This window comes from Coregonus clupeaformis, chromosome 14 (genome assembly GCF_020615455.1).
Source record: "Coregonus clupeaformis isolate EN_2021a chromosome 14, ASM2061545v1, whole genome shotgun sequence".
Taxonomy (NCBI): domain Eukaryota; kingdom Metazoa; phylum Chordata; class Actinopteri; order Salmoniformes; family Salmonidae; genus Coregonus; species Coregonus clupeaformis.
The window spans coordinates 39,183,792-39,196,582 of NC_059205.1; the positions used below are offsets into that span (position 1 = coordinate 39,183,792).

Below are 12,791 nucleotides of genomic sequence, written 5' to 3' on the forward strand. Positions count from 1 at the left end.
GTGTTACTTGATGAGATCTCACTGGGTGGTCCAGCCCACCATTTTTGTGTACAAATAAACTTAACCCCCATTGTGCTGCTCTGGTCCTCTGCTGCACCACACGGCACGGACACAGACTACCAGGCTGTGTAGTCGTGTGAAGAAATGTATGTATAGACGACAACACATGGACCGAACAAACACCTAACAAAACTTTATAGAATCACCCAGAAACAACAGACAAGATTCACACAAAGAACACCACTGAAACTGAGCCTTGGGATAAATAAAGTTGCTTTTATTTGGACACAATGTAAAAAAAAAAAGCAATGGAGATGGTGGGGTGATGTGTGGAACTGCCTGGTGGTCATTTAGTTTGGCTCACTGCTGTGGTCTGTTGGATCGGTCAATAAGGTGTCGGTCTGGTCGATCTCCCCGTGGTCTAGATCTCCATCAACTGGTCAGTTCCAACGATCACCTCGTTAGTCCTTTCAGCTGCAGATGAGAAGAAACCACTCACAATTAGACATCTGAGTTAGAAGATTATGAAACTTTGTTCTTCTGTAGAACCTAGTATTTGAGGTGAACTGTATAATTAAGCAGGCCTAGGACCCCTAGACCTAGCGAGTGGTTAATTGGTTTCGTAAAACAACAGTGTTTGATAGACTGAAGTCAAGTTCAGGTCTTTGAAGTGCTTTTCAAGCAGAAATTAAATGTCACAAGGCAGTTAACATGCTCAACTCAGACAAAAAGTATACAGTGCCTTGCTAAAGTATTCAGAACCCCTGGATTTCTTCACATTTCGTGTTACAAAGTGAGATTAAAATGGATGTACGGTAATTGTAATTTTTTGTCAACAATCTATACAAAATACTCTATTGTCAAAGTGGAAGATTATTTATATATTTTTTATATAAATAAAAAGTAAATAACTAAAATAGTCGTTGCATAAGTATTCAGCCCCTTTGTTTAAGCGAGCCTAAATTAGTTCAGGAGTAAAATGTAGCTTAACAAACCACATAAATTACATGGACTCACTCTGTGTGAAACAATAGTTATTGACATGATTTTTGAATGACCAAAAATACAAATATGTTTTATTGTCACACGCCGGATAGGTGACTAATGCTTCCTCTGTCCCCCATACACACATCTGCAAGGTCCCTGAGTCAAGTTCTGAATTTCATACACAGATTCGACAACAAAGGCCTTATAAAGAAGGGTAGATTGGTAACAATAACAAATCAGACATTGAATATCTCTTTAAGGATGGTCTACTTAATAATTATGCGGTGGATTATGTATTAAACCACCCAGACACATCAAAAGATACACATCAAAAGATCTGAACTGAGCTTAAGGACCCGAATGAAACTGCTCAGGGATGTTACCAGGAGGATATTTAAGCAATAAGGTCAGAGGGGGTGTGGTATATGGCCAATATACCACGGCTAAGGGCTGTTCTTATGTACGACGCAACGCGGAGTGCCTGGACACAGCTCTTAACCGTGGTATATTGGCCATATACCACAAACCTCACAAGCAGTAAAAATAATTTTTGGTCATACCCATGGTATACGGTCTGATATACCATGGCTGTCAGCCAATAATCATTCAGGGCTCGAACCACCCAGTTTATAATGGTGATTTTAAAACAGCTACAGAGTTCAATGGCTGTGATGGGAGAAAACTGAGAATGGATCAACAACATTGTAGGTGACTCCACAATAATGACCTAAATGACAGAGTGAAAAGAAGAATACAAATATACAAAAATATGCATCTTGTATGCAACCAGCAACGGAATACACTTTTTGGCCTAAATGCAAAGCTTTATGTTTGGGGCAAATCCAACACAGCACAGAGTAAATGCCTCCTTATTTTCAAGCATGGTGGTGGCTGCATCATGGTATGGGTATGCTTGACGTCGGCAAATACTGGGGAGTTTTTCAGGATAAAAATAAACAGGACGGAGCTAAGCAAAGGCAACATCCTAGAGGAAAACCTGCTTCAGTCTGCTTTACTCCAGAGACTGGGAGAGGAATTCACCTTTCAGCAGGACAATAACCTACAACACAAGGCCAAATCTACACTGGAGTTGCTTATCAAGAAGACAGTGAATGTTCCTGAGTGGCCAAGTTACAGTTTTGACTTAAACCTGCTTGAAAATCTATGGCAAGACTTGCTGTCTAGCCATGATCCCCAACATCTTGACAGGGCTTGAAGAATATTAAAAATAATAATGGCCAAATATTGCACAATCCAGGTGTGCAAAGCTTTTATATACCCAAGAAGATTCACAGCTTTAAATCGATGCCAACGGATTTTCTAACATGTACTGACTCAGGGAGGTGAATACTTATGCAACAACTACATTTTAGTTATTTCATTTTTATTTATCTTAAAAATAATTGCATTTTTCTTCCACTTTGACAGAGTATTTTGTGTAGATTGTTGACAAAAAAAAGGCAATTCAATCCATTTGAATCCCACTTTGTAACACAATAAAGGGAATAAATCCAAGGGGTCTGAATACCTTTACAAGGCACTGTATATTTTCATAATGTGCCAAATCATGCTCAATACAGATCATACACATTTGTAGGATTTCAACACTTTCCCTCTCAATGACAGATGGACCAGGATTTCAGGACAAAAACAAGGTGATTCCTTCCCTCACATAAGGGCGATGCCTAACAGTCTATTGAAACAAACACGAGGAGAGCCTGCTATTCATCCAGAGCAACACAGCTAATCCAAACTAAACTGTGGGGAATGTGATTCATGATCCATAAAAATAAATTTGAGTGTGAAGGAATCCGAACAAAGGCTCTGTTTTTGCATTCAGAGTTTGGAGGAAAGAGAAACAGAGCATGAAACACCAGGAGAGCAGTGTATTTCTAAGACACAGTGAGGTAGAGGGCGAGGAGGAGAGGAAGAGGAGAGAAGAGTGTGTCTGTGTCCCTGAAGCCTGGAGAACAGTCTGCTTCCTTTATGAAGCAGCAGCAACACCTGCAGAGTCCCACCACCACCTGAATGCATGTGCAGTCAGCAGACGTTTGTCTGTCTGTGGCTGCCTGACAGGGTGGTCTCTCTCCACAGACACTTCCATCTAACTGCTTCGTGAGCGGAGGCGTAATGCTTTTACCAGCCATGCGCCTCATTTATCCTCTGACGACAGAGGTGACCCACCTGATACGGATGGTGTTCAAAAGCAAACTGAGCCCCGTGAGGAGCAACTGCTCTTTGCTTCATATGGATAGCATTTCTGTAAAAGAGAACCCACTGTTCACAGTATGCACGTAATATTTATGTATACACAGTGGGCCAATAGCTTGGGGTGATAGTAGTCAAAGCTGTATGTCTGATGGATAGCCATGAATAAGACCACCCTGTGAAGCCAGATTGAAAGGGAAAATAAATGCCTTTTACTTCAAAACGAAGTGTTAGTATATCAATCCCAGGCAGTCACTATAGTAGAGAAGGCTGTATCTAAGCACTATAAAACCTTACGGCAAAGGCAAGGTTCAGGGTTAACATCTAATTTGGCCTTAATTGTCCATATCAGGTAAGAAAAAAAAAAAGATTAAGAACATTTAAATTGAAGGGCAACTTGGCACTTTGATATGATGAGTCAAAGTGCTTTTGACTTTAGAACTTAAAAGAGAGCGGTTGTTGGCATCCTCCGGGCTATTTCAAGACATTTAAGGCAGTTATTATAAGTGATGCTTTTATAATGATAGGTTACATTAACCTCTGCTCTGTGGCAGACTCTGTTAGCCTTTTTTCAGGGCTATCTTTGAATTGTGCTCTCTTGCTGTGCTTTAAGCTTATAGGAGTTAGGTGGGGGGTTATGCTGGGCTGGGGGCTGAGTGTATGGGAAGTACAAGGATCTAGCTTGTAATTTGGGATTTCTGGGAGCCGCTCCATAAGCCAGTGCTTTCCAGGTTACGGCAGGCTAATCAGGTCCAGTCGCACTCCGATAACCATGCCGGGCTGGGAAGTTGGATGGGGAGGGATGGATGGGGGTTGGTTGGGAGGGGGGTAAATGTTGTAGTATTTGGTGCAGGGGGCCGTGGTGAAGCAACACCCTGTTGTTCAGTCAATTAGGCTGAGCAGGCCCTGGACATCTTAGAGGCACCCCTGACAGTGTCATTGATGGAGAGGTTAGAGACCAGGCCAGGACCACCCGGAATTCAACAGCCACCAGACACCCCCCTCCAACCCTACCCCACAATCCCCAAAACACACAGGAACACACACACAACCCCCCAGCTTGATCAAGGACTATGGACCAGGGGATTAGGAATATTCCAAAAATAGGGTTTGGTTTTAATGCGCTTTAAGAAGGAGAATAAAACGCATGGCACACGCCACACACATAAATATTGACCCACACAAGTTCACACCCAATACTCCCTATCTCAACTTTTGGAACATTCCTCCCGGCTACAATACTACATGACAAGTAGCATGTGTAATTTCCTCCTGCTGAGGGACACAAAATTCAGGTACCTTTCCCAAACTTCCAACGTTTTCCAGAAATCCCGGATTTTCAACTTATTCTCTCCTGAGTCGAGGAATCTTCCAAACAGGATTTCTGGAAAACCTGGGACATTTTGGGTCACCAGAATCTTGCAACGTGGTATACTACTGCTGCTAGATACAGTAGAGGGGAGTGGGACTTGAGTGTGTGATAGCAAGGTGAGGTGAGGCAGTAGTATGCTCACCATCTGGCTCTATGCGCAGGGCACTCCCCACCAGGCAGTATTTGATGTCTGCACCTCGGCCAATCACAGCATTACTGCAGATCACACTGCCCTGGATGTTACACCTGTAGAACAAACACACAGCACCATCAACCAGCAGTCCCCTTGACAACTAGTACACTATCACTCTGTGTAGCTTGTGGGTACCTGTGATGACATCGCAGCAGAGTTGATTTCTGGCCAGTGGACACTTGCTCTCTGACTTAATGCAGTCAAAATCCTGGTTTTATGTACTATGTTTAAACATGTACTCCAATTTCAAGGAGGTTGTTTTCTGGATGAACAGTGTAACATTGTCACCTGTTGTCTGGGGCTGCTTTAAACTGCACAGGCTTTCACACACACACACACACACACACACACACACACACACACACACACACACACACACACACACACAGAGAGAGAATAATATTTTCCTGGGATCACTTTGGCACCATAAAACTGTATAACTTTATTAGCACAGTTTGATGTTTACTTGACATGCCTGGGCCAGGCCAGCTTTTTTTCTGAGTGGAAGAAGAACATATTTACAATGAACATTTCTCTTTCATGTCTTCAGCTAATTGCACAGTAGAGGGAGGTCCTTGTCCTTTCCTGCCTCTGACCCCCCCTTAAAGGAAACATGATCCCTCAGAGTTTTCAGCTGTATTGTTTGATTTTCCTAAAGAGACTAGATTAGCGTCAGCGTTTCCACTGTATTCATTCATTGTTGCCGCCACACCAATTGTTTTATTTTTTTATGGAGAAATGCTTTCAGTCTAAACTTAAATTACAAAAACCAGACAAAGTACGCAGAAAAGATAATAGACCTATATATTTTTTTATTATAATCTTTGAGAAGTAAAAATCACCAAACAAAAGCTAGACAGTCTGGGAAAATAGAACATTCTAAAAATGATGAATTTAGGAGTATATTTGTCATGGCTGGATTACTGACGGGCATGCAGGGCACATGCCCAGGGGCCCTGATTGGGGTCCCCATTTGTTTTGTTAGAATGGTTGAGCATAAGAACATAGAATAAGCCATGGCAAAATGCATAGAATTGCAGGAAATTAGATTTCGCACTGCACAATTTCCTCTCAGCTCCATGGAAAGATTTATAGAATTGCAGGAAATTAGCTGAAAACAGCATTTCTTTCTCTCCACCACCAATTCCGGAAAGATTTAAGCCGCACAAACGACCACGCCCATTACCACACTGCCCGAGACAGCCACCACCTAAAACCCTATTTGATCCAGAAAAACCTGGACATCCCGGCCCCCAATCCCCCCCAGAGGAAAGACTGAGCATTCATATTAAAGAACAACACCAGCCTCTACCTCGTGTGTGCGAATTATACACTGTCAACATTTCGAATACAACAATTGCATTCGATACCGTCAGGTTTGTTTTGTTGAGGGCATGGGTTGACGAAACATTACAGACAGGTGTTCATCAAAGCTGAGACCAAGCACACCCCCATGTCGAAATAAAACCCCCATGTTGTAATCATTACTAGCACTGAGCTCAGTCTAAACAATGGATTGTTTGGGGTCCAGGTAGGCAGTATAGTCATTCATTTGAGTGGTGTAGAAATTCTCTATTTACTCTTTATCAAACATCCTAATTGTTTCTTCATTCCCTTGATTGTGCAGTTTAAGTTTGATCAATAAAAGAGAGGAAATCCTGAATGAATCAAATGAACCTCAATTCAGGATTTAATCTCATCTTCCCATATGTAACTGCCATAGTGAAACTCCAGACCCTGGGTGTCAGGCAGAGGCATGCTAAAACACTACCAGCAGTTGGAAAGTCTCTGAGGTGGTGGTAGTATGTTGGGTTAGGGTTAGTCAGGAGAGCTGGGGGAACCAACAACCCTGCCTGGGGATGGATGCTGCTCTGCTCCCCCTGGGTTGGGTTGGCAGCCAGGGCTGAGGCTGAGACCATAACGTCCTGGAGGAGAGAAACAGATTGAGCTCTGTGGGGCGGGTTGAGGAGCAACATGCATGTTTCTCCCTCCCAGAGCCTCTGACGTGCTAGGCCCTGCGGCCACTAACACAGGCAGGTTTGTATTGGCTGCTGTTGCACAGAGGGCATTCTATTCAGGTGGTGGTGGTAGGGTTGAAGGGAGAGGGGTGTGGTGAGGAGGGAGGCAGGGGGGGGGGGGACCGGCTGGGGGGTGGATGGCAACGGGAGATTACAAGGATTGGAGTTTTAAACAGAGAGACCACCAAAGAAGCCCAACTGAAACACCACTAATTACTGACACTACACTCCTCCTTGCTGTGAGCCCTCCCCCACTCCACCCCCCCAACCACCCACCTCTTCCGCCTGCCTCCCTCGACCCCCCCCCAAATATCCTCCGCTTTGTAAACAAGCACTCCTACATGCAAACAAAGGGCCCAAAAATGCAAGTGCCTTCCTTAACATGCCAGGGATTTACTAATCCCCTCTTACATTTTTTTTATGTTTTGAAAGAATTGCTATTTCTTTATTTTCCTCCTTTTCTTTCTTTCCTTCCCTTTATGCGTGCACTAACTTGGACATGAGGGTACCCCCACTGGCTCTGGCCTCCCTGTCTTTAAGAGGGACTGTGCTAAAGCCAAACTCTGCCAGATAAACTCTTCCCCAGGATTTGAGGATGTCTGAATTTAAAATAACACCCCTTTTCTACTTCTCAGTGGTCTCTCTCCTGCGATTCATGTCATGCTTGCAGTTTTCAAATCACCAGCCAGGACATCCTTTCAACCGACCAGCACGAGTGAAAATACTTTAATTAAAAATGTCTCCCAATGCTAGACTGAAAAAAGAAAAAGATTCATAGTAGATTTACTTTCCATAGTCAGCAATCCACCCACAATAAATAGTTGAATATGAAACTTTCAAGGTATTTTTTGGTTTTGGTGCAAATATGTTCACAAGTCTATCAACTCACTGTGTAACAACTTGTGAGTTATATGGATGAAGTGAAATACGTTGTTGCTGAGAATCCAGAAGTTTAACCATGTATATTCGTCCCCTATGTGTTTATGTATTGCATTGTAAGCATGCTCTGGTTCACTGCACACCAATGGACATTGTCAACATGGAGTTCTCCACTTTCCCCACATATCACATAAAACAAGCCTCAGTCAGTCAGTCAGTCCCCTCGCGCTGCAGCCATCTCCCTCCCTCCCTCCCTCCCTCTGAAACCTACTTGTTCCCCTTTGTCCTCTCTCCCTCTACACTGGCCTCTGAAACCTACTTGTTCCCCTTTGTCCTCTCTCTCTCTCTCTACACTGGCCTCTGAAACCTACTTGTTCCCCTTTGTCCTCTCTCTCTCTCCCTCTACACTGGCCTCTGAAACCTACTTGTTCCCCTTTGTCCTCTCTCTCTCTCCCTCTACACTGGCCTCTGAAACCTACTTGTTCCCCTTTGTCCTCTCTCCCTCTACACTGGCCTCTGAAACCTACTTGTTCCCCTTTGTCCTCTCCCTCTCTCTCTACACTGGCCTCTGAAACCTACTTGTTCCCCTTTGTCCTCTCCCTCTCTCTCTACACTGGCCTCTGAAACCTACTTGTTCCCCTTTGTCCTCTCCCTCTCTCTCTACACTGGCCTCTGAAACCTACTTGTTCCCCTTTGTGGTTCAACACTATACTAGGCTTAATTGGTTAAGGGAGTTGACTGCCCTGCCTGTTTCTTACACTGCTTTCTCTCTACCATAAAGTATAATCTGTGACTATTTGGTAAAATGACTGTCCTCGGGTCTAAGGGCTCAGTGGTGGAAATTGTCAAAATCTGTATACAGTAGGCTCTACTCACCCCTCCTCGATGGTGACTCCATGCATGATGATGGAGTTGGTTACTTTGACCTTCTCCCTGACGGTGGTGGACGCTCCGATCGTCGATCTCTTTATGGATGTCTTGTCTGAGATCTGACAGGAAGCTCCTATTATGCTGTCTGCACCAATCTAACAGACAATAGGCAGACATGGTAGAACATTGTCAGTAAAAAAAGCAGAAAAGACCACACCAGAATTTACACTTCACTCTGATCCCTTCCTACACTTCATTAGTGAGTCAAATTCCAGTGTAGAAATGTAACTCTTTATATGTCTGTTAATGAGAAGAAAGCAACAGAAAAACTATAGGATGATATTTTAGAACTGAAATGTGTACGACAGTTGGGAGAGCAGTTTAAACATGAAGGTAATGGAGAGGCAACCTTAATTTGAGCCAGTTTGCAGTCACCTGACCTCAATCCAATTGAGATGGTTTGGGATGAGTCGGACTGCAGAGTGAAGGAAAAGCAGCCAACAAGTGCTCAGCATATGTGGGAACTCCTTCAAGACTGTTGGAAAAGCATTCCAGGTGAAACTGGTTGAGAGAATGCCAAGAGTGTGCAAAGCTGTCATCAAGGCAAAGGGTGGCTACTTTGAAGAATCTCAAATATTAAATATATTAACACTTTTTTGGTTACTACATGATTCCATATGTGTTATTTCATAGTTTTGATGTCTTCACTATTATTCTACAATGTAGAAAATAGTAAAAATAAAGAAAGACCCTGGAATGAGTAGATGTGTCCAAACATTTGACTGGTACTGTATATGTTATGGTTGGCTACAGTCAGACATGTACACGTCCGCACAACAGTGTTCTAGAATATTGGACTGTTGGCTTTCATAGTTTTCGAATTCTCAGAGTGGCTCATGCAATTTCTCCAACAATTGCCACAAATGAATAAGAGCCGTGTACGCGGAGCCGCGTTGGTTGGACATTTTGGGGAGGTGCGAAGGTCGGGCTGTGCGTCCCCAGCTGGATATGTCACAATGGGCAGCCGGACTATCGCGGCTCCCAATCCTCTATGACACCTATAGCATCTTACCTCATAGACAACTAACAACAATACCATGTGACTCACCAAAGCACACTCACTCTAATGACACCCTCACTCACCAGACAACTCTCATTCCTGCTAATGACTCACTCTCAGACTCAGTCAGAAAATACACATTGTATCAGACGTCTAAGAAAACCACCCATCTATCTACTCTTAGTGCATTCCTTATTGGTCATAGTAGCTACTCACCAGACAGCGCTCAGAGATCACTGCTGATGGATGGACTGCTGGCTCATCAAACAGCTTAGGGGCCTGGAAAACAGGAGAGAAGATGGGTGAGGATAAAGCAATAATGTTCAGTGAGCATCCTTATCATTGACATTTATTAAAATGTTTTGTATAATTTTTTTAAATTGTAATTTAGCAGACACTCTTATCCAGAGTGACTAACAGTAGTGAGTGCGTACATTTTCATACTTTTTTTCATACTGGTCCCCCGTGGGAATCGAACCCACTACCCTGGCGTTATGTTGCTGACAGAGCCTGCTATTAAACTAATTTAAGTTTTCCGTGAGTAAAATAACAAAAGGGGATCACATTTTCTACACAGTGTTACTTCTCTCACTCACCAGGCGATTGGCTTCGATGTAGGCCGCTATCGTGTTGACGCGGTAACATATTCCCTCGTCCATGATGTGCACGTAGCATCGTAGGCGTCCTCCGTGGTAGGCCTCGCTCATGTCCCCACGGTGGTCATTCCAACAGGACCTCTCCTGGGTTAGACGCAGCAGCTCCTCATCCCTGGACGAGATCTGGATCTCTACACACACACACACACACACACACACACAAACAGCAGATACACACAGGTGAATGGGTGTGTGTGTATGTATGTGTGTGTGTGTGTGTGTGTGTGTGTGTGTGCATGAACATGAATGAGTTACAACCTAGCTATGGAAAGTCTCCTAAAATGTTCAAGCATACTCTATTTGGAATGTTCATTACCTAAGTTTACATTGCCATCGTTTTTATTTAGGTTCTGATGAGTTTCATCGTTGACCTTCGGAGAGTTGGTGGATTTAGAGAACTGTTTGTGGACCAGATACGGGACTAACTCTCCCCGAATCGAAGAGATTGATCTTTGAGAGAAAAACAAAACAAAATACAATAGTTACTCAATTGCTGAAATTGTACATTCACTGAAAGTAAAAAGGTACATTTTACCCTCATGAAGTGTGTAACATTTGACTCACTAGCACGATCCCTTTCCCTTCAAATATAAATGTTAACCGGGGGTTTACATAAATATACTGCAATGCAGCCGCTTGTTCCTGCTGCTTCCCATTGCTTTGACATTTTTATTCACCAGTCCTCCTGATATAAATATCATTTAATTTACTCTGCCGTCCAGACTCAGGAGACCCCAAAAGCGCTACCCTCTTTTCTCTTTCTCTTTCTCATCAAAGTAGGTTTACTTTTTTTAAATTCAGCCCCCTTTTCTTTCACGTTCTACCTTTTCTCTCTCTTTTTCTCTCTCTCTCTCTCTTTCTCGCTCTCTTTCTCCCTCTCCCCCTCTCCCTCCCTCTATTTATCCCTCTCCCTCTCTCTCTCTCTCTTTCTCCCTCTCCCCCTCTCTCTTTCTCCCTCTCTCCCTCTTTCTCTTTCTCCCTCTTTCTCCCTCTTTCTCTTTCTCCCTCTCTCTTTCTCCCTCTCTCTTTCTCCCTCTCCCCCCTCTTTCTCCCTCTCCCCCCCTCTCCCCCTCTTTCTCTTTCTCCCTCTCTCTTTCTCCCTCTCCCCTCTCTCTTTCTCCCTCTCCCCTCTCTCTTTCTCCCTCTCCCCTCTCTCTTTCTCCCTCTCCCCTCTCTTTCTCCCTCTCCCCTCTCTCTTTCTCCCTCTCCCTCTCTCTTTCTCCCTCTCCCTCTCCCCTCTCTCTTTCTCCCTCTCTTTTTCTCCCGCTCCCCCTCTCTTTCTCCCGCTCCCCCTCTCTTTCTCCCGCTCCCCCTCTCTTTCTCCCTCTCTCCCTCTCCCCCTCTCTTTCTCCCTCTCCCTCTCTCTTTCTCCATCTCTCCTCCTCACTCCTGCACTGCACTCCATGTCCCTCTCCATCTCTCCTCCTCACTCCTGCACTCCATGTCCCTCTCCATCTCTCCTCCTCACTCCTGCACTGCACTGCATGTCCCTCTCCATCTCTCCTCCTCACTCCTGCACTGCATGTCCCTCTCCATCTCTCCTCCTCACTCCTGCACTGCACTCCATGTCCCTCTCTCCTCCTCACTCCTGCACTGCACTCCATGTCCCTCTCCATCTCTCCTCCTCACTCCTGCACTCCATGTCCCTCTCCATCTCTCCTCCTCACTCCTGCACTGCACTGCATGTCCCTCTCCATCTCTCCTCCTCACTCCTGCACTGCACTGCATGTCCCTCTCCATCTCTCCTCCTCACTCCTGCACTGCACTCCATGTCCCTCTCCATCTCTCCTCCTCACTCCTGCACTGCACTCCATGTCCCTCTCCATCTCTCCTCCTCACTCTCTTTTAGTTTCTTTGAAGGGAGATTATAATTTCCATCTGAATGCAGAGAAAGAAACAGTTACTCTATCCATTTTTCTCTGTGAGCGCTCCACAGCTGAGCAGCTTCAAAAGAGAGAGAGGGAGAAAGAGAGAGGGAGAAAGAGACGGGGGGAGAGGGAGAAAGAGAGAGGGAGAGGGAGAAAGAGATGGGGGAAAGGGAGAGGGAGAAAGAGATGGGGGAGAGGGAGAAAGAGATGGGGGAGAGGGAGAAAGAGAGAGGGGAGAGGGACAAAGAGAGAGGGGAAAGGGAGAAAGAGAGAGGGGAGAGGGAGAAAGAGAGAGAGAGAGGGAGAAAGAGAAAGAGGGGGAGAGGGAGAGCGGGAGAAAGAGAGAGGGGGAGAGGGAGAGGGAGAGGGAGAAAGAGAGAGGGGGAGAGGGAGAAAGAGAGAGGGAGAGGGAGAAAGAGAAAGAGGGAGAGAGGGAGAGGGAGAAAGAGAGAGGGGGAGAGGGAGAAAGAGAGGGAGAGGGAGAAAGAGAGAGGGAGAGGGAGAAAGAGAGAGGGAGAAAGAGAGAGGGAGAAAGAGAGAGAGAGGGGGAGAGGGAGAAAGAGAGCGAGAAAGAGAGAGAGAAAAAGAGCGAGAAAGAGAGAGAGAAAAGGAACGTGAAAGAAAAGGGGGCTGAATTTTAAAAAAGTAAACCTACTTTGATGAGGGACAGAAAGAGAAAG

The 12,791-nt window shown here is 44.8% G+C and overlaps 1 protein-coding gene across 3 annotated transcripts in view; it reads right to left on the reverse strand.

Annotated features, from left to right (window-relative positions):
* Positions 1–262: 262 nt before the first annotated feature.
* LOC121580917 (translation initiation factor eIF-2B subunit gamma-like) overlaps positions 263–12,791 on the reverse strand; it is a 43,527-nt gene continuing 30,998 nt past the window's right edge. For 2 of the 3 annotated variants that reach the window (XM_041896111.1, XM_041896110.2), the window contains exons 7-12: positions 10,560–10,693; positions 10,184–10,374; positions 9,804–9,866; positions 8,534–8,682; positions 4,710–4,813; positions 263–474 (exon numbers count right to left, since the gene is read on the reverse strand). In XM_041896111.1, the coding sequence (XP_041752045.1) occupies positions 422–474; positions 4,710–4,813; positions 8,534–8,682; positions 9,804–9,866; positions 10,184–10,374; positions 10,560–10,693 (694 nt within the window). In that variant the 3' untranslated portion in view covers positions 263–421. Of the gene's footprint in view, positions 475–4,709; positions 4,814–5,552; positions 6,686–8,533; positions 8,683–9,803; positions 9,867–10,183; positions 10,375–10,559; positions 10,694–12,791 lie in introns of those variants that run through there. The other variant, XM_041896112.2, reaches the window with a different exon arrangement.